Source organism: Calypte anna, chromosome 14, assembly GCF_003957555.1.
Source record: "Calypte anna isolate BGI_N300 chromosome 14, bCalAnn1_v1.p, whole genome shotgun sequence".
Taxonomy (NCBI): domain Eukaryota; kingdom Metazoa; phylum Chordata; class Aves; order Apodiformes; family Trochilidae; genus Calypte; species Calypte anna.
In genome coordinates, this window is record NC_044260.1 from 14,362,107 (window position 1) to 14,385,007 (window position 22,901).

At 57.4% G+C, this 22,901-nt stretch overlaps 3 protein-coding genes across 5 annotated transcripts in view; all 3 read left to right on the forward strand.

The window, feature by feature from the left end:
* Positions 1–874: 874 nt before the first annotated feature.
* Positions 875–4,811, forward strand: MRPL28 (mitochondrial ribosomal protein L28). The gene is made up of 5 exons (XM_030460061.1): positions 875–1,213; positions 2,051–2,203; positions 2,992–3,126; positions 3,778–3,864; positions 4,396–4,811. The coding sequence occupies exons 1-5, from the start codon at positions 926–928 to the stop codon at positions 4,471–4,473; spliced, it is 741 nt and encodes a 246-aa protein (XP_030315921.1). The 5' UTR covers positions 875–925; the 3' UTR covers positions 4,474–4,811.
* Positions 4,812–11,115: 6,304 nt separating this feature from the next.
* On the forward strand, positions 11,116–21,091 carry LOC115599178 (translation initiation factor IF-2-like). Its single transcript, XM_030460052.1, has 4 exons — positions 11,116–11,141; positions 16,605–16,722; positions 17,819–17,976; positions 20,368–21,091. Exons 1-4 carry the CDS (start codon positions 11,116–11,118, stop codon positions 21,089–21,091), a joined length of 1,026 nt encoding a protein of 341 aa, XP_030315912.1.
* AXIN1 (axin 1) overlaps positions 20,922–22,901 on the forward strand; it is a 66,765-nt gene continuing 64,785 nt past the window's right edge. For 2 of the 3 annotated variants that reach the window (XM_030459845.1, XM_030459847.1), the window contains exon 1: positions 21,069–21,132. The gene's annotated coding sequence lies outside the window, so the exon portion shown is untranslated. Of the gene's footprint in view, positions 21,133–22,901 lie in introns of all 3 variants that reach the window. The other variant, XM_030459846.1, reaches the window with a different exon arrangement.

A 22,901-nucleotide genomic window follows, 5' to 3' on the forward strand; every position in this document is an offset into this window, starting at 1 on the left:
TGGGGAGAAAAAGAGCAATTGATGAAGGATGCGTCTCCTGAGTTTCAGGAAAAGGGGCTGTTCCTTTGCTTCAAGAGCTCAGCTCTGCACTTTAAGGCTCTCCCTCCCCTCCCTCCATCAGCTCCTGCTTTTTACACAGGGCGAGCGAAGGGCTCCTCCTGCTCCCACCCCTCTCCTCCTCGGCACCCACGACCCCCACCCCTCCCTCTGCTGCTGCCACCCCCGGGTGGGGGGGACGGGGGAGGTCCTGGGGGGGTCCCCTCAACTTTTACCACTTTTAGGCACTTTTTTTCCCCCTCGGCCGGGTTTGCACAGCGGCCACGCAGTGCCGCTCCCTCCCTCGTGGCCGGGCTGTCGGCCCGGGTGCTGGTTACCAGGAAAGCAATAATTATAATAATTATAATAATTAATAATTAACAATTATTCCTCCTCGGGGCTCCGCGCTGCCCAGCAAGGAGCAGCTCTGGGGCGAGAAATCCTGTTAAATTTAGTTTGTCTGTGATCCTGGAAATTCTGCTTCTGCTCCTTCCAGGGTGCTGCCCGGGGAGGGGGTGCTCGGCATTTTGGGTAAAATCTGAGCGAATCTCTGTGTCTGGTGGGGGAAAACGAAACAAAACAAAACAGGAAAAAAAAACAACAACACAAAAGGGTTATTTTTTTTTTCTTTTTCTTTGCTGTTAATACCTGTGATTATTTTATACGGTAAATTTTAAATCTTAGGGTTTTATAACTTAATAAAGGTGATGGTATTTGGGGGCTAAGAGGTGGCGGCTGGAGGTGACGCGGAGAGCTGCGGGGCGGGGTGCGGGGAGAAACGCGGGTTGGATATGGCCCTTCCCAGCCTCCGTCCTTGGTCCCGGTTCCGGCGGGCGGTCCCGGTGCCGGTTCCGGTCGCGGTGCGTGCTGGGTGCGGGCAGCGGGGGCGATGCCGCTGCACCGGTTCCCGCCGCGGCTGTGGCCCGCGATGAAGCTGCGGGAGGGGATCTGCTCCCGCCTGCCCCCGCACTACCTGCGGGAGCTGCAGGACGAGACGCCGCCCACCCCCGTCCACTGGCGGACCCTGGGCGTGCGGTACCGGCGGAACCCCCGCACCGGAGAGCGGGAACGCGTGCAGGACGTGCCGGTACCGGTTTACCTGCCGCCCGCAGCACACGAGGGGCTCTGGGGAGGCGAGGGATGGATCCGCGGCTTCCGCTATGCGCGAAACGACAAGGTGAGCGCTCCGGCCTTTCCCCGGGACGGACTTACCGGGGCTTCCGCCTTCCCCTGCGGAACGGGGATGGACCGCCCGGACCCTGCCGCAGCCCTGGGTAGCGGAGTCCCCCCCGGGGAAGGCAGCAGCACCCCCCGGGAAACGCAGCGGAACCCCCCCGGGGAAGGCAGCATCCCTCAGGAAGGCAGCGGAACCCCCCCGGGGAAGGCAGGACCCTCCCGGGAAAGGCAGAACCTCCCGGGAAAGGCAGCACCCCCCGGGAAGGGAGCACCCCCCGGAAAGGCATCAGGACCCCTCTGCTGGGGAAGGCAGCACCCTCCGGGGAAAGCAGAACCTCCCGGGAAGGCAGCAGCACCCCCGGGAAACGCAGAACCCCCCGGAAAGGCAGTATCCCTCGGGAAGGCAGCACCCCACCGCGGGGAAGGCGGCAGAACCCCCTAGAAAACGCAGCAGCACCCCCCGGGAAAGGCAGGACCCCCAGGGAAAGGCAGCAAGACCCCCCCGGGGGAAGGCAGCACTCTCCGGGGAAAGCAGAACCCCCCAGGAAGGCAGCATCTCTCGGGAAGGCAGTACCCCACCCCCGGGAAGGCAACACCCCCCCGGGAAGGCAGCACCCTCTGGGAAAGGCAGCATCCCCTGGGGAGTGAGCACCCCTCTGAGAAGGCAGCACCCCCTCGGGAAGGCAGCACTCACCCGGGAAGGCAACACCTCTCCCAGGAAAGGCAGCAGGGCCCGCCCGGGAAGGCAGCATCCCTGGGGAAGCCAGTACCCACCCCGGGAGGGCAGTATCCCCCGGGACAGCAGCATTCCCGGTGGTGAGTGCCAGTCTCCTCCCAGCTCTCCACCAGGCTGCCCAAGGTCTGGAAGCCACAGCTCTTTGAGCGTCAGTTCTACAGCGAGATCCTGGACACCACGCTGACTGTCACTGTCACCATGCGCACGCTGGACCTCATCGATGCAGCCTATGGCTTCGACTTCTACATCCTGAAGGTGAGGACTGAGGGGTGCCTGGGCTGCCAGGTACCTGCTGCTGGTGGCCCTGTGTCACCCTGTGTCACTGAGTGTCAGGGCAGGGCTAAAGCTGCCAGGCTGTAGTGCCGCTGGGGGATTAGAGATCAGAACCAGGGTCAGGTGAGCTCCTGAGCAAACCTTTGGGGTCTTTCTGTCTTCACAGACTCGTTTGAGTTGGAAGGGACCTTAAAAAATATCCAGTTCTATCCCCCTGCCATGGTCAGGGACACCTCCCACAGCACAGGGTGCTCCAAGCCACATCCAACCTGGGGCCTTCAGCCTTGCCAGGGATGGGGCAGCCACAGCTTTTCGGGGCAACCCAGCACCCTCACAGCAAAGAATTTCATCCCAGTGTCTAACCTAAACCTTCCCTCTTCCAGTTTAAAGCCATTGCTCCTTGTCCCATCCCTCCCCAGCTTTCCTGGAGCCCCTTCAGTCACTGGAAGGTGCTCTAAGTTCTCCCTGCAGCCTTCTCCCATGTCTCAGCCTGTTTCCAGAGCAGAGGGACTGCAGCCCTCAGATCATCTTTGTGGCTTCCTCTGGGCTTGGTCCAGCAGCTCCATGTCCTTCTTGTGTTGGGAGCCCTAGCAATGGACCCAGCACTGCAGATGGGTCTCCCTGGAGCAGAGCAGACCCTCACAGTGTGTTTTCTGTGAGCCTCTACAGCCTACAATACTCTGCTGGTGTTGTCTCTGGGCTAAAAGGCCAAGGTGTTCTCTGGCAGCCTATCTCTGGGCTCAGTTTAACCTCAGCCTTTATTTTTTCAGACCCCCAAAGCTGACATGTGCTCCAAGCTGGGGATGGATCTGAAGCGCACGATGCTGCTGCGACTTGCCCGCCGGGACCCCAAGCTGCACCCCGATGATCCTGCCAGGAGGGAGGCAATCTATAACAAGTACCAGGTTGGTGCCTGGCCTGCAGTCTCTGTGCTGGGGTCTGTAGGGGTGTTCCCTGCTTCTCCAGACTGATAATGCCCTGATCATCCCCTCATAACATGACCCAGTGCTAATGCTCCTGCCTGTAATTCCCATACCTGTAACAGGATGGGCAGAGAAGATCTAAACATTGTTTGTCAGGTTTTTCTTGTCTCTCTGTGGGCTGCTAACTTCTGTGTGGATCATTTAGGAAGACAGAAGCCTGTGTGTTTGCTGTGATGGGTCTGCAGTAAGCTCTGCTAGAAGCTGGCACTGCTGACAGAGAGCTGGTACTGGCACTGCAGTGAGGGGCCCAGACCACCAGTGTGCACTTGAGTTTGGGGCAGCTGGTGATGGTTGTCAGCACAGAAACACCACTAGCATCCACAGAGCTTGCTGAGAAACAGCCTTAGAACAGCACAGAGGAGAAGCCTAGCAGTGGGCATGGCTGATCAGTGGAGGCAGGACCCCTACAAAGGGAAAAGGAGAGAGGGGGAATGGACTTTGGTTGCCAGAAGTGAGGGAGAAGCCTCTAAGATCTGTCTTTAATAACTTTCCTACTGGGTTGCATCTCTGTGTGAGTTGGGTTTGCATCTGAGTCCCTTGGACAGACTCTCCCACCTTCTCCTTTCATCACAGGAATTTGCAATCCCAGAGGAGGAAGCTGAATGGGTTGGCTTGAGTTTAGAAGAAGCAATAGAAAAACAGAGGCTTCTGGAAAAAAAGGTGAGTTCCCAAGGCAGTGCTTATTAGTGAGGTGTCTGAGCTGCCTCAGGCTGCATGTCCCACTGATGGGAGCAGCCTGAGCTCTTCTGGATGGTGAGAATGATGCTCCAAAACCCCTGAGCAGCCCTGTGAGCCCTTGAAATTTGGGTGCTCAGAACAAGAGGCTGGGTTAAAAGTTCATTATAAACCAGATCTCCCAATTAAAGGGGAGATATTTAGGGAGATGGCTCATACCTCCTGCCCCATTTTGTGGATGTCTTTGCTTGTGGCTGCTGTCTGCTGTGCTTGTGTGCTTTGGGACACATGAAAACAAGCTCAGGGCTCAGTTTGTGAGCTTGCTAGAAGCCATAGGCAGAGAAGGGAGCACCAGGGACCTGGGGATCCTGGAGTGGAGGCATCTCTTGGAAATGTGTCCCCCAGGCCTGGTTGTTCCCTGCAGCACTGACTCCCTGGGCTCACCATTGCACTTCAGCCCTTCCTGCTGCTGAGGTTCCCTCCTTTCAAGCTGCTTTATCCTCTGCTTTGTTTCAGGACCCTGTCCCCCTCTTTAAGGTGTATGCTGAAGAGCTTGTCAACCAACTGAAGGAACAGGCATTGCAGAAGAAATAGAAGGAAGGAAACATTTGGAGCAAAGGCCCTGCTGCAGGTCAAGCTGTGGGGTCCTGTGAGTCATCTGTCTGAACCTCCTTGGGTGGAAGGGGCCATGTGAAGAGCATGCCCAGGACTGTGTTGCAGTTACCAAAATCTAATGATGGCCTCAACTCAGTGAGGAACTGTTCCCTGGGGCTGGGGAAAGAATGTCCTGTGTCCTCTGAAAGTGTTCTTGTAGGGCTGACTGTGGCTTCTCCTCTGCCTGTACAAGTAGTTGGCTGCTTTTGAGAGCTCGATGGTGATGTAAACCAAAATACCTGTTTTGGGAATGTCAGTAAACTTTTCTCTGATACTCATGAGTGTGCTCATTAGTGTTTTATGGCAGGGACTGTGAGACATCAGATTGGTCCCCAGGTTTCTGCAGCAGAGAGGATTGTGCTCCAGAAGCAGGATGAGGCCAAGCCCCTGCCTGAAGTGGTGCCTGCCAGCAGGTGGGGCTGAGCTCCCCAGCCACTTCACTCTGACCCCTTGTGTTCCAGTGCTGTTTCTGTTTGAAGCTGGAGAGTTTTAAATGTTTTATTTTGTAAAAACAGAATTGCAGTGGGTGTCAAAGCCCTCACTCCTGTCTGGCAACAAGGGCCTGAGCAGAACTGACCAGGATTATGTGCTGCTGAGCAATGCTGTGCTGTCTGTTACCTTCATGGCCCTGCAGTGGGTTTGTGGCTGGAGAAAAAGCAGCTTCTCCCTTTTTCCCTTCAGCTCTGAGGTGAGGGACAGGCACAGAGCTTGCAGGGGGGAGTGTGTGAGCCACACCTCAGGATTCTCACCCTAGAAAAGAGACTTTGTCTTCACCTTGCCCTGGGGTGAGATGTGATCCCCCTCGCTAGCACACGAGGGCAAGTGTACAGTATCAGTTTCTAAGCCACAGGAACTGTGCTGGAATTGAGTAGGACAGCAGGGGAGAAAAAATTCCCAGACCCTTCATGTCTGCCTTACAGCTTTAGGGCAGAGGTGCTGTGGAGGTGGGCACAGAGCCTCTGCGGGGCTCTGCTGCAGGGCTGGGGATGAGGGAGGTGGTTGGAGTGGTTTTTCAGGAAAGCCAGACTTTTGCTACTTTGGGGGATGGGGAATGGATTGGAGCCCTAACAAGGTGTGTTTGAGCCCCCAGGTGAGTGTGGCCCAGCTGTTCAGCCCTGGGCTGGCTGGTTGGGAGCTGCCAGACCGGGGCTCTGCTGTCTCTGGATGGGTGCAGGAGGCTCAGTGCTGCAAGGGAGAGGTTGGGTGGTAAAAGCTAGGGTGTTTCCAGCCTTGCCTGTGTACCTCAGCTCTGCTGAGTCCAGGTTCTCAAGAGCAAACTGGTACAGAAGGTCACATTTGCCTAATTAATGATTTTGCAGCTAGGCCAGCACAATGCCACTTGCTTATCTTCTCCCTCTTCTGCAACTGAGCTGAGTGGGAAGCTGCTGCCCAGCTCCTCGGGGACCCTGACACTCTGCCCTCGTTAGAGATAATTAGCTGGGACAAGCTTCTTGTCTGACAGCTCTGCTCATCATTAGGGCCAGCACAGCTCATGCATTTTAATGTAGCTCTCAGCAAAGCTCCAGACTCCGGCTCCATCCCGGCCCCCTCTGTAGCTGCACCAGAACCCTTGCAGAGGGTGCCTTGTGCCTTTCCCTGACCCTCCCTGCAGCCCTGGGAGTTCCCCAGGTGCCTCACAGCTCCTCAGTGGTGAGGAGGCTCTTTGGGATGGCTGAGAGGGCAGGTACCAGCTGCTGGGAGGGGTTTTGTGATGTACAATGAATTTCTCTGGCTGTGCAGGCTCCCCGGTGGCATTGCTGGCATTGCCTGTCCTTGGACCTGGCTCTGTTTCCAGTGCAACTCCTTGTGCATGCCTGCTCTGCAAGGTTTGCTGCCCTGAGGGGGTTTTTTGGGGTGGCAAGGGGTGGCTGGAACTTTGGGCCAGGCCTGGGGTGAGCTCCTGTGCTAATGGGAACACTTCAAGAGGGAATTAGGAGCTGCAGGAGCTTCTCCATGGGGAAAGTCTTGGGGACATGGTTAATCCTGACTTGTGAGCTGGAGCCCTCTGTTCTCTCATCCTGCCTTCTCTGAGGAGCCTTCCCTTCCCTTCCCTTCCCTTTCCTTTCCCTTTGCCAGTGTCAGGTCTAGCCAGGACCTCTCTCCCTGGGGCACTCTCATGGAGATCCACTGCTGCCTCAAGGACCAGGAGTGCTGCTGCTGCAGGGAGAGCCAAGCTGGACACATGCAGGGCTGGTTCTGCTTTCTGACAGGCAGGGTGAGTGTCCTGAGCTGGGGAGGGAGCCCCTCTGCAGCACTGGCATAGTCTGGGCTCTGATAGCCCCATACAGGGGACCTTGAGGTGGAGGAGTAGCACAGCAGAGCAAATGCCAAGACACAGGCACACGGAGACCCAGCAGCTTGAGAGAACATGAGAGCCCCCAGGAAACTGCAGAGAGCCCAGCTCAGAGCACAAGGTTGGACTGGAGACCTCCAGAAATCTCCCAACCTCACTTTTCCTGTGATGCAGTTTCTAGTAGCTTCTCCACCTTGTGCAGCTCCCTGCGGGGCCATCAGGTATGACAGGGGGGATAAGTAATGAACTGAAGAAGTCCAGCTACCCAGTGGTGGCTGGAGGGGAAGGCCCCTGTCTGGGCAGGAGGAGGGGCAGCCTGATAGCTCTGCTCCCTCTGAGGCATCTGGGGTCACCATCCTGCCTGTTTCTGCAGCCCTGTGCTGTGCTGCCTCTTTTCCTGTCCATCCCGGGAAGTCTCTGATGCTCCAGGAGCAGTGGCTGCAGGCAGGGATGGGGGGATGGAGCCACTGGCCTCACACTGGATCACCAGCAGCCTGGAGCAATGGAGAAGGGGACAACATTCTGTCTCTTCCTGACCATCCCTGGGGTGTGCTGGCAGCAGAAGGCCCTCCCTGAGTGACTGCTGGACTTCCCAGTCTGCCCCAGGCCTGCAGGGATCATGCAGGAGATGGTATGGGCAGTCCTGTCACAGCAACCCCTGACACTGCTTCTCCTCCACAGCTCTGGGGCTCTGCCGTGGCTGTGATGTGGCTCAGGGGGCACCTGGGGCAAGCAAGGTGCAGGGTCCCATTGGAGAGGGACATGGGCAGAGCTGTGGAGGGGCTTGGCTTTTGTCATAAGAGAAAAGCCCAATGGTATCCACTCCTGAGGTGTTCCTGTCACCTTCTCCTACAGCCATGGCTGAGCTGGACCGGGGATGCTGAACCTGTGCTGCTGGATACAGGGAGTGCAGGTGGGATGTGGAGTTACCTCCTGCTGCAGCTCCTGCTGCAGGTCAGAGGTTCAGGGTGGACCCCTCGGCTGGGGGAGGATGGGTTGGGGGTGTGGGGGGCAACTGTGCCAGCTGAGGGCTGACCACAGGCAGCTGTGCCCAGCTGGGCTCTGCTGGCCCTCTGCATCTGCACTGCCCACAGTTCCCAGGCAGCCATTGCCATGGTAACGCTGAAAATGGGGCTGGTTCCGGGCAGTTACGGCTCCGACAGCTGCAGAAAATGGCATTTGTGAGGTGGGAGCAGAGCTCACAGGGCTCCTGGGGACACGGGTGCTCCGAGGAGGCCCTCACAGGACTCGGTGCCCCTGAGGATGCATGTCCCAAGGTGGGGGGTGAAGGTGGTGGAGGGAACCTGTGGGGTGGGATGTGCTAGGGAAAAAGAGCAGCTGCAAAGAGGGTTTCCTGGCGTGGCAGGGAGCAGCTGAGCTCTTCCCGGGGGTGGGATGTGCAAAGCCTCCTCAGCAGCACCATCCGAGGGATGGGGCAGGCACTGGGTGGAGCTGCAGCCCACTCCGGAGGTCAGAGCCATCCAGCACTGTGCTGGGGTTCTGGATCACCAGATTACTTGTCCCTCTGGGAAGCAGGCTGCTCCTTTTCCAGAGGACAGCTCCCTGGTGTACAGTCAGGGTGGATTTTTCCCTCTGTGCCTTTATAAAGGTTGAGCTCTCTCCACTCTTTAGTCCTGCAAACACTCCTCTAGGATGCTTTTGCAGCTCCTCCTACCCAGCCCTCATCTTCTCACCCTGATCAACCAGGTGCCAGCAGCAAACCTGATCATTCCCATTCCCAGCTGTTGGAGGAGCTCTAGGCTGTCAGGAGAGCCCTGCCCTCCCTGCTGCTGCAGCACAGAATCACAGAATCATTTGGGGTGGAAGAGTTTTAAGATCCTCAAGTCCAGCCATTAACCCAACACTGCCAAGCCTACCACTAAACCCTGTCCCTCAGCACCACATCCACATCTCTGCCTGCTCTGTGTTATAACCAGATCTTTATTCCCATGGGAGCTTTCCCACTTATTCCAAGGTGTCTTCATTTCCTTCTAATTTCTTTCTTAATTTCTAATACCCCTCCTGATGGTACCTGGAGGCCCAGGTGGACCTGCCCAGCAGGATGTGGGGTGGCTCTGCCCCAGCAGCCCATCACTATCAGTCTTTCTGCCTGTTTCTTTCCTTAGGATGTTATTCATCAACTTCTGAGGCTGTTGTGGACCTGAGCTTGGTTAAACTCTTCCTCCTGAAAGCCAGGCGTGAGTGTGAGGGGCTTTCAAGTGGTGGGAAGTCTTTACTCCTCATTTTCATCTGCCTTTTCCTAACTCTGCCAAGCTCTGGCTCCCAGAGCAAAGCTTTGCCACGCTTGGGATTTTCTCCTCTGGCTCACGTTGTGACCTCTCAGTCTGATTAGAATCGAGCTCTGAGTCTTGCTGCAAGGCTTTGTCTCCAGAAATCATTAGCTGTGGCCTTTTCTTTTTGCAACAGGTATCTACCACTGGTTTTCAAGTGTGAGACCAGAGCTGGGAGCTGGCATCAAAAATCAGGAGAAATTTTCATGGAAGTGGGCACCAGGCTAGCAGGATTCTGCCTGGCCAGGCTGTCCTGGGATGCATCCAGCTGGGACCTACCATGGTGTGGAGGTGGGAAATCACCCATACAGACCCACGTGTCCTGCTCAGCTCCTCTCACCTGTTACCAGTTTTTCCTTGTTTCCTGGATGATATGCTGCAGAAAAAAAAAAAAAAAAAAAAGCAGAATTAGGAAGTCTGGGGTGGTCTGGGGAGGGTGTTTGTGTAGGGGAGGGGCTGTGGATCAGCTCTGGGCAGCAGGGTGCAAGGTGGTGGGTGCCTGATGGAGGGGCCAGGAAGAACTGGGTGGCAGGAAGGGATGGAAGCAGTGGAAGGAGAGTGGAGGGTGGTGAGACCCTGGTGTGGGAGCTGGGGTGAGTGTGGCTGAAGCTGTGCAGGCTCTGGAGCTGGGCAGTTACCATGGGAACCACCGGAGGATGCTCGGGAGGCCGTGCAGCTCTGCTGGCCTGGCTTGGTGGCCTTGGATGCTGAAGTGCTGGGCTGAGCCAGGGCTGGCTCTGTCCTGTTTGTTCCAGCTGAGCCCTCCCAGCTCCCCCGGGCTGGCTGTTGGCCCAAGATGTCGGTGTTTGTGGCCTGCCCTTTGCTGGCTCTGCCTGTAGTGAGAAGGACCACATCTGCCAGACCCCACGCTGCCCTTTCTGGGAGCAAGCTGTTTGAGGTTCATCCCTCAGTTCCTTCAGGAGCCCTGAAGATGCCTCCTCGCCTTGTGGCTCCTTGCTGCTCCCTTCTCAGATGGCTTCACCTTGTCATCTGTTGTCACCTCTGTGCTCCTCACTGAGCAGTTGGGAATCACCCGTTTCTCCCACCAAAGCAAGGAGCTCAGGCAGCATCTCCTGCTGCTCCTCCTGCAGCCACCCTGATGGACTCCTCCCTCTGGATGGCTGTGAGGAGGGAATGGGAAAGTGCCCTTGGCTTCCCTACACTTTCCCTCAAGCCCACACTGCTCCTCTCTCACCCTGCTGCTTGCAACCTTTCCATTTTCCCAGGATTTCTCCAGCCCTTAGGTTCTCCTCAAGACCCTTTCCTCCTATTTTCCTTGCTGTTTGTTGCCAGTGATGAGTGGTGAGATCAGAAGTGCCCTGGGGCCCTGTGAGGTTGTCCCAGGTGGTGAGGCCTGGCTGGGCACCCATGTGCTGAGCTGATCCCATGGGATGTCTGTCGAGCATCCCCACCTGGTGCTGATCCTTGGAGGAGGAGGAGGATGGTGAAGGCTGGAGGAGAGTGTGGGAAAGCCCCAGCATGGAAGCATTGTGTGTGGTGGGGAAATGTTGGCCAGAGGCAGGCAGTGCTTTCTGCAACAGCCTTCGAAGAGTTTTCCTGAAGTGTTGCTGCTCTTCAGGACTTCCTCCTCCAAAAGAAAAAAAAAAAAAAAAAAAAAGGGAAAATAATAATAATAATAAAAAAAAAATAAAAAGGAAGGGAAAAAAAGACAGAGGAAGAGCAATCTCTTGGTGCAGGATGAAAGGGCCTGTCTTGACTATTTACCCAGCAATTATAAGTAAATCGGTGGTGCCTAACGGGGCCGGTTACCATAGTGACGATGGGATGGAAGGACCAGCATTTGGTCCTGGCCGCAGCCAATCAGGCTGGGAAGCCCAAGCTGCAATATAAAGTAAAGATTCCCATCTTCCAGCCACGCACTTGCCAAGAAAGGGAAATAGGTTCAAGAGTCTGGGGGGGTGGGGGGGTGGTAAAAAAAAAACAAAAAAAAACCAAAAAGTGCTCCGGCCGGCGTCAGGCAGGGCGGCTGCTCCCGTCATGGCGGACTGCGAACGCCCGGGCAGGTGAGAAACCCCAAGAAACCCCAACTCTCCCCATCTCCCCGCTCATTGTTCTCCCGCGCCGCGGTCCCTTCAGCCGCCCCACCCCACCCAGGCCGCCGCCCCGACCCCCTCGCCCCGGCACCCGCGCTGAGACCCCCCTTTGGGTGAGAGACAAAGAGAGGCGGGTGGAGAAAGGCTCCACCATTCTCCCCAAATGGCCATCGTAGGCCTTTCAAATCAAATTTCGCAAAGCAGCTTCATCAAAGGCCCCCGGCTGAGAGGCTCGAGCCCCATATTCCTGACCCCCCCCTTTCCTCACCCCTACCCTCACCCCCCCCCGGCGTGTGGTGATCCCACACAAAGTCGGCACCGCTCCAGAAGTGTCTGCAAAAAAAAAAAGAGGAAAAAAAAAAAAAAAAGAAAAAGAAAAGAAAAGGGGGGTGGGTGAAAAACCAAAAAAAACCCAAAAAAAACAAAAAAAAAAAAGAGGGGGAAGATGGAGATAAAAAAAAAAAAAAAAAAAAGCCAGTGAGAAAGAGCGGCGCCTAAATTGCTCGTCGTCGTCTCCCCATCTCATTACTGGCGACTTCTGAGGAATGGTATTTCCAAAGGCTGCTCTGAAAGCCTGCTGAATGGAGCCCCCCCTGTCTGAGATGAAAGCTGGGGGCCGGGACACGGGGTGTGCTGGAGCAGGGGGCCAGCAGCTCGGGAGGATGCTGGGGGGAGCCTTCCTCCCCTGCCGCCGCTGCCCTCCATGTTCCCGGTGCCGCTGCCGCCGCTGCCTGACCCATCTTGCGATGAAGACGGCGGCCGGAGCCCAACGGCTGGAACCAAGATGAGGAAACTCCACCGGCTGGCAGTGGGGCAACTCTCCCTAAATTCATCATTGATCAAGGAGCTTATTCCAGCCAGGACCTTTCCAGAATCTCACGGCTCCATCCTCATGGCTCCAGACCATTCCTTGGGTCTCTTCCCTCCCCGCGCTGCGGTGTGGCGAGCCCGCTGGACCACCGGCCAAAGGGCCGAGGACAAAGGCAGGAGGACAGAAGTTGTGCCACTTTCCCTTTCCGCTGCCTCCCTTCAAATCCAAGCTGCTTTCTTCTGCTCGGCAAGAAATTCGGCTCCGGGCAGCGTTCCCACCACCGGCAGACGGGCGCCCCATCGGCGGCACGGAGAGCAAACTCACAGATGGCAAAATAAGAGAGTCGTGTAGGGTTCAAAGAGACCTTCTATGTCAATTGTTATATTATTAGGTAAACTCTAAGAAGAAAATCTTTTAATCCACTGTGGCTAATCCAGTCCACTTTTGTTGGCCAGGACATATTCAGCATCAACAAAAGGCTCTGGCCGACGGACACCGGCATACATAATGTATTGATAACGGCGGCAGACACAGCCACTGCCGGGCCCGGCAGCGGGGGCCAGGGCCCAGGATTTGCCCGACTTTTATCACTTTTATTTTCATTTCAAAGAACTCAGCTGATATATGCACTGCGCCGCTTACCAGGGGGAGCACAAAGAGGACAGGGATGTTCCCAGACGCAAAACCCCACTGGGACCCCCACCCCTTTGCCTTCCCCCACAGGGCCGTGGCTGTAAGCGGGTGGGTTTGCCCCGTGCCTGGATTTTGGGGTGATGTCTCCCAGTTGGCTGGCGTAGCTTCTCCCAAATCAGCCGTCCTGGGCCGGTGAGGTCCCTGGGGATTTACCAGGTTGTTGCCATGGGATGGAGGAGTCACCTTCCCACAAGGACATGGGATACAACTGAGCTGCAGAGGACAGGCACTGCCAGGCGGAGAGTGGAGTCTTGGGAAGACTTTGTCCTCCAAACCTGGGGAAAGCAGAGACTGGAGATGAAGAACCTGGAAAGAAAATGAATACCAATGATGGCATGGTGGGATGTGAGCATGGATCACATGGCCACAGTGGTGGGACTGAACGGAGATGGGTTGAGGCAGCAGCCACAAGCTGAAGGTGAGCAGGGGATCTTGGCCACCAGCTCCTTGATGTCACCAGAAGGGCCCATCCTGAGCAATGGGCTGCGCTGGATGGGTGCTGGAGTCCCCCAGGGCAGGGCTGGGTGGGGGCCTGATCCACAGCAGGACAGGAGGGAATGGATGGCCAACCTGGACCCATGGATTGAGATGGGAAATGCCTGTCTGGCTGGGTGCTGGTGGCAGCAGGGACCTCCACAGAGCAAGGAACCAGGGTCTGCAGGGGGGGCGAGCTCACTCAGGAGCTTGTGGTTCTCCTAGGATGTCACTGAGGCAAAAATGTCCTTATTCCCACCATGAGTGGCTCAGTGCCACCCAAAGCCAGTGGCTTGGATCCAGCGGTGAGGATCGTTGTGGAGACACAACAATGGAGGGACAAAAAGACTTGTTTCAAAAAGCCCTGAGGGCCTGGCCAGGCTTTGGTCCTCATGACAAGAGACATCAAAGGGGAAGAGCCCTCTCCTGAGGGATGGGAGGTCACCATACCCTGAGGTGCTCCCTGAGATGAGCACAGGGTATTCAGCCACGGGGCACTGATGGGCAATGCACATGGCCTGGGAAGCAGAGGAAATGGCCTCCAAGGGATACTGCAAGCCCCTGGTCAAGCCTCTCCTCTTTCACTGAGCTCCCAGGTACTTGGAGTCCTCCAGAACTTCAGTCCTCCTCAGGAGTGGTAATATTGGCCCCAAAGTTTCTGCAAGGACTGGATGCCCATGTGGAGTGCAAAGCTGTGAGTCTCCAGCCCTGGATGGTCCATCCTGAGACCCACCAAGGCTGCCAGGTGTCAGGGATGTGGATGCCACCTGATGAAAGCAGAAGCTCCAAAAGGCTGGAGCACATCAGGAGCTGCTGGAGCACCCTGGCTTGCTGAGCTGTGCTGCCCAACCCAGCCCATTGCCAAAGCATCCACCAAAATCCTGGCTGCTCCTATGTGGTGCATCCAAAGGTACACCCAGTGGAGGAGCTGCCAGGTCAGACCCATGGGCAAGAAGCACAAACCACCTGTGAGACAGAAGATGAAAATTCAGGCTAAATCAGCTGTTTGTCTCAGGCTGAAGTTTAACAGCAGGGGCTGGAGAGGTGCCCAGCACCAGGCAGCTGTTGGATGTCAGCCTGAGTTAAAGATCCTCAGAGCTGGAGACCTGAAAATCTCTCCATTAGGAAGAAGGAGCCTTGGATCTCCCCTGCAGGCACCTCTGCTCCAAGCACCACTGCAGGAGAAGGCTCAGGTGGGCTGAGATTCCTTGTGGCATTGGCTGGGGTGTTGTGGGACAGCTGACAAGGTGGTCATCTCCAGACACAGCCCATGGGTGCTCACCCCGTGTCATGGTCCTGGGGGAGTCAGAGAAGAATCCATGTCCATGCCAACCTTCTCTACAAGACACGTTCTCCACAGCAGGTCCTTGGCATCCTGGTGTGGCTGCTGCTGCAGGAAGATGCTAAATCCAAGGCCTGGCAAGATTTGGTGTTGTACATCCATCATTCCTGGTGTTGTAACTGTAAAGGATCAGGATAAAACACAATACAAGGCCTGATTTGCTCCTGTTTGCCAGCCATGGGTTCTCCTGAGGCTGGTCACCATGCCAGCCAATATCTGCCCATTGAAGGACTTCTGGCAGAGGAGATCCATGAGCAAAAGGCCCAGCAGGACTGTCAGGGCAGGGAAGACACCTTCTGGGAGAAGAACAGGAGAGCCCAGCAAACTAAGGTCAGAAAAACCAAGGCTGTGGGGATCAGGGCTGCTGTCTGCTCCCAGCACTGCAGGGAAGAGCTGTGGAGGCTGAAGAACACGTCTGGCATGAGCAGAAGTGGTGTGAAATGGGCAGGGTGAGCACCAGAAGGTGGCTCCTGCCCTGCAGAGCAGAGGATGGCAGCAGCTGCTGTGTCCCGATGGGAACAGGGGCTGGGAAGCAGCCCTGCTTTATGGAAGTTGGACCAGAGCTTGGTGTCTGGAAGAGATGGGACACAGCAAAGCCTGAGACATCTGCCCAGCCCCGTTCTTACATTTCTGATGAGCAGTTCTTGCCATCTCCCCACAGAGAAGAAGAGGCCACAGGATGCTCACAGCTGCTAGCCCATGTCTCCCTTGGGTCCCAGCCCTGGAGGGGTCCCAGCACCCTGTCCTGGAGAGGCCTTGGCTCTGCTGCAGTTCACCTGCCCACCATGGTGTGGGAAGGGGAGGAGGGGATTTTAGCAGAGAGGCAGCCTGGGATTTCACGCCCTGGGAAGAGAGCTGCCAGGTGGGCAGCAGGAGCAGAAAGCAGTTACTGATGGTCCCAAAAGTGCTGGCAGAAAAGAATGGTGAATCTCAGAGCTGACATCCAGCACCAGGACAGCACTTGTACTGGGTGCACGAGTTCTTGTGAGATGACCTCACAAATCTCACCGTACCCAGCAAAGCTGGTCATGAACCCGTGGGCCACTAGGTGGACTCGCAATAAATGAAAACTGCATGGTAGAGAGCTCATTGACTATCTTCCACATCTCTGAGAAGGACCTCATTAAAGCAGAGGCACCCAGGCAAGAATGGAGAAACCAGGAGCGTGCCTCCAAATGGCCACCACTGGTCACCAGATGTTGGCCAAAACACAGTTGATGCACCTTAATTATCACAAAACTTTTGTCCAGCCCCCCGAGACAGCTGACCCTCCAGGAGGGGTGAACCAGGAGTGTGGGGACAAGCACTTGCTCCTCAAGCCAGGGATCATACCAACACAGCCAGACAGCAGGACAGACATCAAGGTGTCACTGAGAGCTGAGCTTGTTCTCACCAGCCACCCTAGTGACCACATCTAAACCAGAAGATCTCAACCAGCATTTCAAAGCCAATCTACCAGAGCAAAGTGACCGAAATGTCCAGCAGGACTCTTGACACCAGCCTTGCCTTGTCCCCAGCCACCCGGTCGGTGGGGATGGCTGATGGCTGGATAAAGCAGAGCTGCCTCTCCAACCAGGATCCAACAGGTTGAATTAGCACAGGCTGCTCTGGGACAACCCTGCCAGCAGGGACAAACTGTCCCCATGCAGCTGTCCACAGCATGAGCCACCAGCTAGATCCTGTGTTGCTCCCCAGGGCCATTGCCCACCCTGCACCTCCCGGTCCCACCGCAGGACACTGGAGCAGAGGGTGGGCAAGCCATGCCCTGGGGCAGGGGGTGAGCCCGGGGTCTGCAGTGGGGACCAGGGGCAGGGCTGTCCCCCCTGTGCCACTGGTTCCTCCTGTCCTGGCTCTTTCAGGTGGGTCCATTCCTGTAGGGATCACAGCTCCAGAGCTCTGGTGCTTGGGGATGGGGCAGTCTCAGCACAGCCCAGGGTAGAGCAGAGCCTGCTCCCAATATCTCCACCACATGGAGGGCCAAGATATGAAGTGTGTCCTTCAGCAGCATGCAAGTGGGGAGTGGAGGGTGTCCCCACCTAGCCCAGCTCCTCTCAAGCATCTCCTGGGCAGGGTGGTCCCAAAGGGGACAAGCTGACATCTCTTCTCTCTGCAGAGTGGTGCTGCTGGAAGGTGCATGGATGGCCTCCCACCCCCGGCCCCCCGAGAGGAGCAGCAAGCCCAGTGGTCTGGAGCATGGAGAGACAGGCACAGGACAGGGGCAGACCCAAAAGGTGGGTGAAAGAAAGCGTGTGGAGTGGGACATGGCCACGGGGTGCTTGCCATCACCTGCAGGTGACGAGGCTTGGGTAGTGATGCTGGCTGAGTGTGTGTGTGATGGCTTTTGGCAGAGAGAGGTGAGCAAAACCAGGGGAGTCATGGGGGTCCCAGGGGCTGCAGGGCTCTAGCAGGCTCTTTGCTCTGCTGGACATAGGCAACTCTTGCCCAAAAGTGGCATGAGGGCAAGGTGGTGGGCTGGGGGAACACCACAGGCTCAGCAGTGACCCACAGCCTGCCCCCATCCTGTGCCAGGTCCCTGCCCAGGGGATTACAAGGTTTAAAAACTTGAATGTCAGCCTTAGAGCTCACCTGTAGCCTCAGTCTCACAGCTTTTGCTGCAGGTTTTATGCAACCCCTAGAGCATCACTGGACAGTTTGTTAATTAGAGTTGGTTTTCCAGAAGGACCTGAGCACCCAGAGCAGCCAAGCCCTACATCCTTCCAGGCACGGGGTCCATAAAAGAGCAGCATCTTGAGCCAAGAGGCATCAGCTCAGTGTCCAGGCAGTGCTCCAACCTCTGCCCAGTGCTGGAGGCAAATCCAAGGCGAGCTGACAAATTTTGGAGCATTTGTCTCTTTTGAGGTGGGGAATCCAAAGTGGGAGGTAGCTCAGGCTGCCCGCCAGGCCTGCCCCAGGGGGACTCAGAACGTGTTTCCTGATGCTCCACGGGTGCCAGGGGGGGCTGACATTAACCAGTGCCTCCTGCAGGAAGGGATGTTGTGAGGGTTCCAACCAGCACCATCTGCTGTGGCTCTCTAGCACAGCTGGCTGTGGCCACCATCACTGCCCCACAGAGACGTGCTCTGTCCCTCCCGGCTGTCCCCATGGCCACCTCTCTGCTTTGTTCTCCTGCCAGCCTGCTGCTGTAGTCCCAGCTGCTTGTCACCTCTGCAGCAGTGCCACCGAGCTGAGGGTGCCTCTTTCTACTCACTTTGCTTCTGCCGCTGAGCAGTGCAGGACCTTCCCCTTCAGAGCGTTTTGCCTTTGTCCTCCAGCTTCAAAAAGGTTTCTCAATAAAAGCGAAATTTGGCACCGCTCCTGCCCTTGCAGGGGCCCTGCCAGCGGCAGCCAAAGGTTGAACAGCACCATCTAGTGCGCTTCCAGCCCAAAGGCTCCGTGCCGGGGGACCGTGCACATCGCTGCCTTGGAGGGTCCACTGGGTGCCACCAGCTGTCATTCATGGGTGTCAGGTCAAGCCCGCCTCGCCCGTGAGTCCCAGCAGATGAATTAATTCAGGATGAATATTGTCAGAGCTGAAGCTGCACTCTCAGCCTCTGCAGAAGGGATGCTGGAAGGCTTGGAGCTCCCAGGCCAGCCTGGCAGGGAAGGCACAGTGTCCCCCAGGCTTGGAGAGCAGCCCCAGCTGCAGGCTGATGTTGGGTCAGTACCAAACACCCCCGGCATCTCGGCTGGGGCAGTTTTGGGGAGCTATAAGGCAGGGCCATGCTGCCAACTGATGCAGAAGGGAGAAATGATCTGGTTTGGTTCACAGGCTTCTTCCCTTTGTTGAAAGACCCCCCAGGCAGATTCTACCCCCACACAGCTGGGGTGCTCACCTTGGCTTTTCACCTATTTGATGTCCCCAAGTAAATCTGGAAGTGGATGGTGTTGGCCCCACAGGACAGGGCTCCTTGGTGTGGGCAAACCAAGGTGTGAAAGGCAGAGAGGTGGCTCCAGAGGGAGCTAATTTTTAATCAGAATACTATATGGATTAAGTCACATGCCTGAATGGACTCCAGGTCTATTATTTCTATGCCATAACCTTTATCAGCCAAACTTGTAATCTCTTCAAAGGATGACATCAGAGTTTGACAAGACCTATTTTCCAGAATCAAGGCTCTCCCAGCCCTGCTAAGAGGCAGATAGAAAATGGGGAGGCTTGGCATCAGCCTGTGGGGAATTCTCCTCTTCCAACCCACAGAGGGGCAACTACCTTTGGTGGTCAGGGCAGCACTGGCTCTGCTTTCTTGGGGCACAGAGTGTGTCCACTGATCCTGCACTGCTGGAAGGGACCTCCTGGCTGGGGCAGAGCCCTCCATGCCTCCCCAGCATGGCAGGAGCTTGGTGCACCCAAACTCCTCACACCCATCCCTTCATCCCCCACTTTGCCACGGGGAAATCGAGCTCTGGTTTCTCATGCAAACTCAGTTCAGGACATGAAATCTTGCTGGGCCTTTCTCTGGGAGATGAAAAGCTCTTTAATACCTGATCATCTCTCATCCATGAAGTTGCTTAAGCACTATAATCGAGGCATCTCTGGGGTTCCTTTGAACTAGAGAAGGAGGCTGTGGTTCTCAGGCATCCCCCTGCAAGGCAGGGGTCAGCTTTACCTTCTCTCAGATTTCTCAGAGTCCTTTTTGAAATGCAGATGTTGGAACCCACTCTGCTGTAGCACCCATCCCCTTTCCCAGCCAGGACATCCCCGTGGGGAGCCTGCTGGTCTCACCCTGTCCCTACTGCCCCCCAGCCCATCCCCAGCAGAGTGTGGGTTTCCAGAAGGGCTCTGTGCCTGCTGGAGGGATCCTTTCACAGCTGCTTACATTGAACCACATTTTATTTGCCCGGAATTCAGCTTCTGAAGTTTTTTACAGCTGTCTTGACCTTGTCTGTGTCTCCTGCCCCTCTCATTTCCCCGGCCCTGGCGTTTTTCTCAGCAGGGCTTTTTAATCTATTTCTAGACCATTGATGGAAACACTGAATAGCATCGGGCTTCCCATCCAAGCCCTGGACACCCACTGAGAGTGCTCCCATTCTGCCAGGATTCCCCATTGATGGCTGTCAGTTTGCCAGCTCCCAGTCCCTTTAAGGTGTCTCTCTTGATGTTGTATTGTGCTAATTTTTAATCAGAATACTATATGGATTAAGTCACATGCCTGAATGGAGTCCAGGTCTATTATTTCTATGCCATAACCTTTATCAGCCAAACTTGTAATCTCTTCAAAGGATGACATCAGAGTTTGACAAGACCTATTTTCCAGAAACTAGGCTGATTGCATTAATTATATTCCCATCCTTTAATTCTTTAGCAGCTGAATCCCACATCAGCTTTTCTATTATTATGCTCGGGATCAGTGTTGCACTGCTACATAAAACTCAGCTCTGCTTCATCCTGCCGGGCCCTGGGACGGGGTGGGATGGGGAGTGCTGCTGCCGAGGATGGACTTCTGTGGGCTTCAGCATGGGGGAAGATGCTGTATGTTTCTGAAAGTGTTCCCTAAACGCATGGAAACGGGCACATGCAGCAGAATAACGACACGAAAACGCAGAAGCCGACCCCACCACAAATCTTTCCGAGTCGGTTCTGATTTTTAGCGGACGTGCCTCAGGGACGTTCAGCTTTTGAGGTCAGCCCCAGGGCTCCGAGTTTATCATCCCTTTTCGCGCTGCTCCCGTTGGGTGTCTGTCTGCAGCTAGCACCTCCATCCTCCTCCTGCGATGTGCCCCCGCTCCCCGGTCCCCGACAGCTCAGACCCGCTCCCCGCCGCCCTCCCCGGAGTCTCCATGTCGTCTGACCCATCTCATTCCGTACAGTGCCACCTCTTGGCGACTCTTTCCCCGCCGCAGGAGCAGCAGGACACACGCTGCGGTTTCTGAACCAGCTCTAAACCGGTGCCCGCGGAGGCCGGAGCCGCCGGTGGGGCAGCTGCTCCGGCGGGAGGGCAGATCCCGGACACAGACGTTGCCCTTCGATCCCGGACGGAGCGAGCGGTGGCTCCGAGGGTGTCTGTCTGGGACCTGCCGAACCGAGCCAGGCCTCGGAGGTCTCCAAAACGTGACCCACTCTCGGGTCGTCCCCCATCCGGGCTGCTCGGAGGAGCTCGGTTGGGTTCCGCTTGGCCAGAGCGAGCCGGAACCCCGGAGCTGCCCGGCCCGGAGGCGGCTCCAGCCCAGCTGGGCCCCTCTCGGCCCTTTCCCCGGAGCTCCCCGGGGCCCCCTCAGCCGGGAGCCACCGTGTGCCTCCTCCAACCCCCCCACCCCCGACCCCGCAGCGATCGTGGCTCTGCCAGTCCCGCCCGGCCGCCCTCGGGCCCCGAGTGCCCCCGCACCGCCTCTCGCGGGCCGGGCCGGGCCCGCTCCGCCCCCGCGGACCGTCTGCCGGGCCCGCAGTACCGGCCGGGGGCGCGGGGGGCGCGGCTGAGCCGCTGTGCCCGGCGCTGCGAGGCAGCGGCGCAGGCGGAGCGGAGCAGAGCGGTGCGGGGCTCGCTGCTGCTCTCTCCCTGTCGCCGCCACAAGCCCGCGGCCGCGGCCATGGGCGTCCCGGGCCGCCCGCTTTGTGCCGCCGCCTCCCCGCTGCCGCCCGCCGCCCCGGGCCGCCGCTGCTGAGCCGCATGGGCCGGGCCCCGCGCCGCCGTTGCTCCGTGCGGGTGAGTGAGTGAGCGAGCGGGGAGGCGGCCCCGAGCCCAGGCCCTGCGCCGAGGCCGCGCCGGAGGCCGCCGCCGGGCGGGAGGCGCGGGGCCGCGCCGGGCGCCGCTGAGCCGGCGCTAGGCCGCCCTGGGCGCGGGGGGGGGGCGGGCGGGCGCCTGCCGGGGCCACGGGCCGGGCCGCGCCGCGGAGGGCCGGGGGCGGCGGCGGCGGCGGTGGGGCGCGGGGAGGGGGGGCCGCCCGGGTCGCCTCCCCTGAAGTTGCCCGGGGGTGGCGGGGGGCCCCGCGCGGCGCCCTGTCAGCGCTGGGGCTGCCCGCAGAGCCTGCCCCGGCCCGGAGCCTCCCGCGGGGCAGCAAGGGCGGTGCGGGGGGGTGGGGGGTGGTGGTGGTGGAGGCCGGGCCGGGGGCCGTGAGGCGGGGGTCCTCCCGCGGCCGGGAGCCTCGCTCGTCCCCGCCGGCGCTGGCCCGCTCTCGGCGGGCGCCCCGCGGGGCTGTCCCCGGCCGGGGCGGGGAGCGAGCGCCGCCTCACCGCAACAATGAGCGACATGGCTGGGGGGCCGCGGCCCCGGGGGGCTGCCCAGCACCCAGGCCAAGTGAGGACCTTCGGCTGGGGCGCAGGTCCGGTGCTTGTTTCCATAACCGGGGTGATAACCCCCCCCGACAACTGCAAGATGGTGCGAAATCCCATCCTGGTTCCCCTGGGTGCTGCGGGCTGCCCGGCCTGGGTGCGGGGGCAAGAGGCGGCTCCTGCGTGGCGCAGGTTGGGCTCAGCGGGCCCGGCTGCTCCTGGTTTCGCTGGGGTTGTTGGTGGGGTGTGAGGACAGGCACGGTGTTGGCGGTGGTTCTTGGTTCAGCCGGGGAGAGGGCATGAGGGAAAAATGGCAAAGCATCCCAAAGATGGGTTCATTGGGGTCAGGCGAGCTTTGAGAGGGAGACCGAACTAAAATGTGTCTTCCCCGCTATGTTTCCTTTGCGGTAGTGGGGGTTTTGAGGCTGATGCTCTTCTGTAAATCGAGAATTTTGCTACTGCCTTTAATGATTAAGTTATCTTGCTGAGCAGCAGAAGTAGTGGCCCAGGGATTGCCCTCCTCTGCCTTCCCCACACCTCCTGTCCTCCATATTGACTCATTGCTCCTCTTTGAAAATGTTGTACTTGAGCAGATTTCCTTCTTGAGGTGGTTTTCTCATCTTCCTTTGATGACCTGAAATTTTCCCAGGCTCGTAGCGTGCGGTGTTGTTAGTGTAAATGAACCTTTTCTCAACGGCCTATGAGAACCGGTGCCAGTACTGAGCTCCTGTGCTAACATGCCCGTTTGAAACAAGAATGCAGTCCAGATGCCCAAAATATTGAGGTCAACGATGCATCTGGATTCCCCTAGAGCTAGACGAGGCGACGCAGCGTATTTCTGAAACACAGAGATTTGTGAGGAATGTGGTGCTGGTATGTCACTCAGGCGTAGGAAAGCCACCTGTGTTTGATTAAGGTGCAGTCTCGCTTTCAGGACTAGCTGGATTTTCTCTTTAAGAATATTTTTCACAAGCCTTAAAACCCTGTTTTGGGATGAGGATTTCCTAGATCAGTAGGCAGATGGAAACATGCTGACTTGGTAGGACCTAACGGCAGCTCAGAAGATGGCATGTGTCCTGTGGCACAGTCTGGTACACCAGTGTAGATCTCTTGGATGTGGGGACTGCCAGATTCCAGGGGCCTGTAAAAGCACCAGTGCTGGGAAATTGGACACTGTTTCAGTGTAAAATCAGTGATACTGAA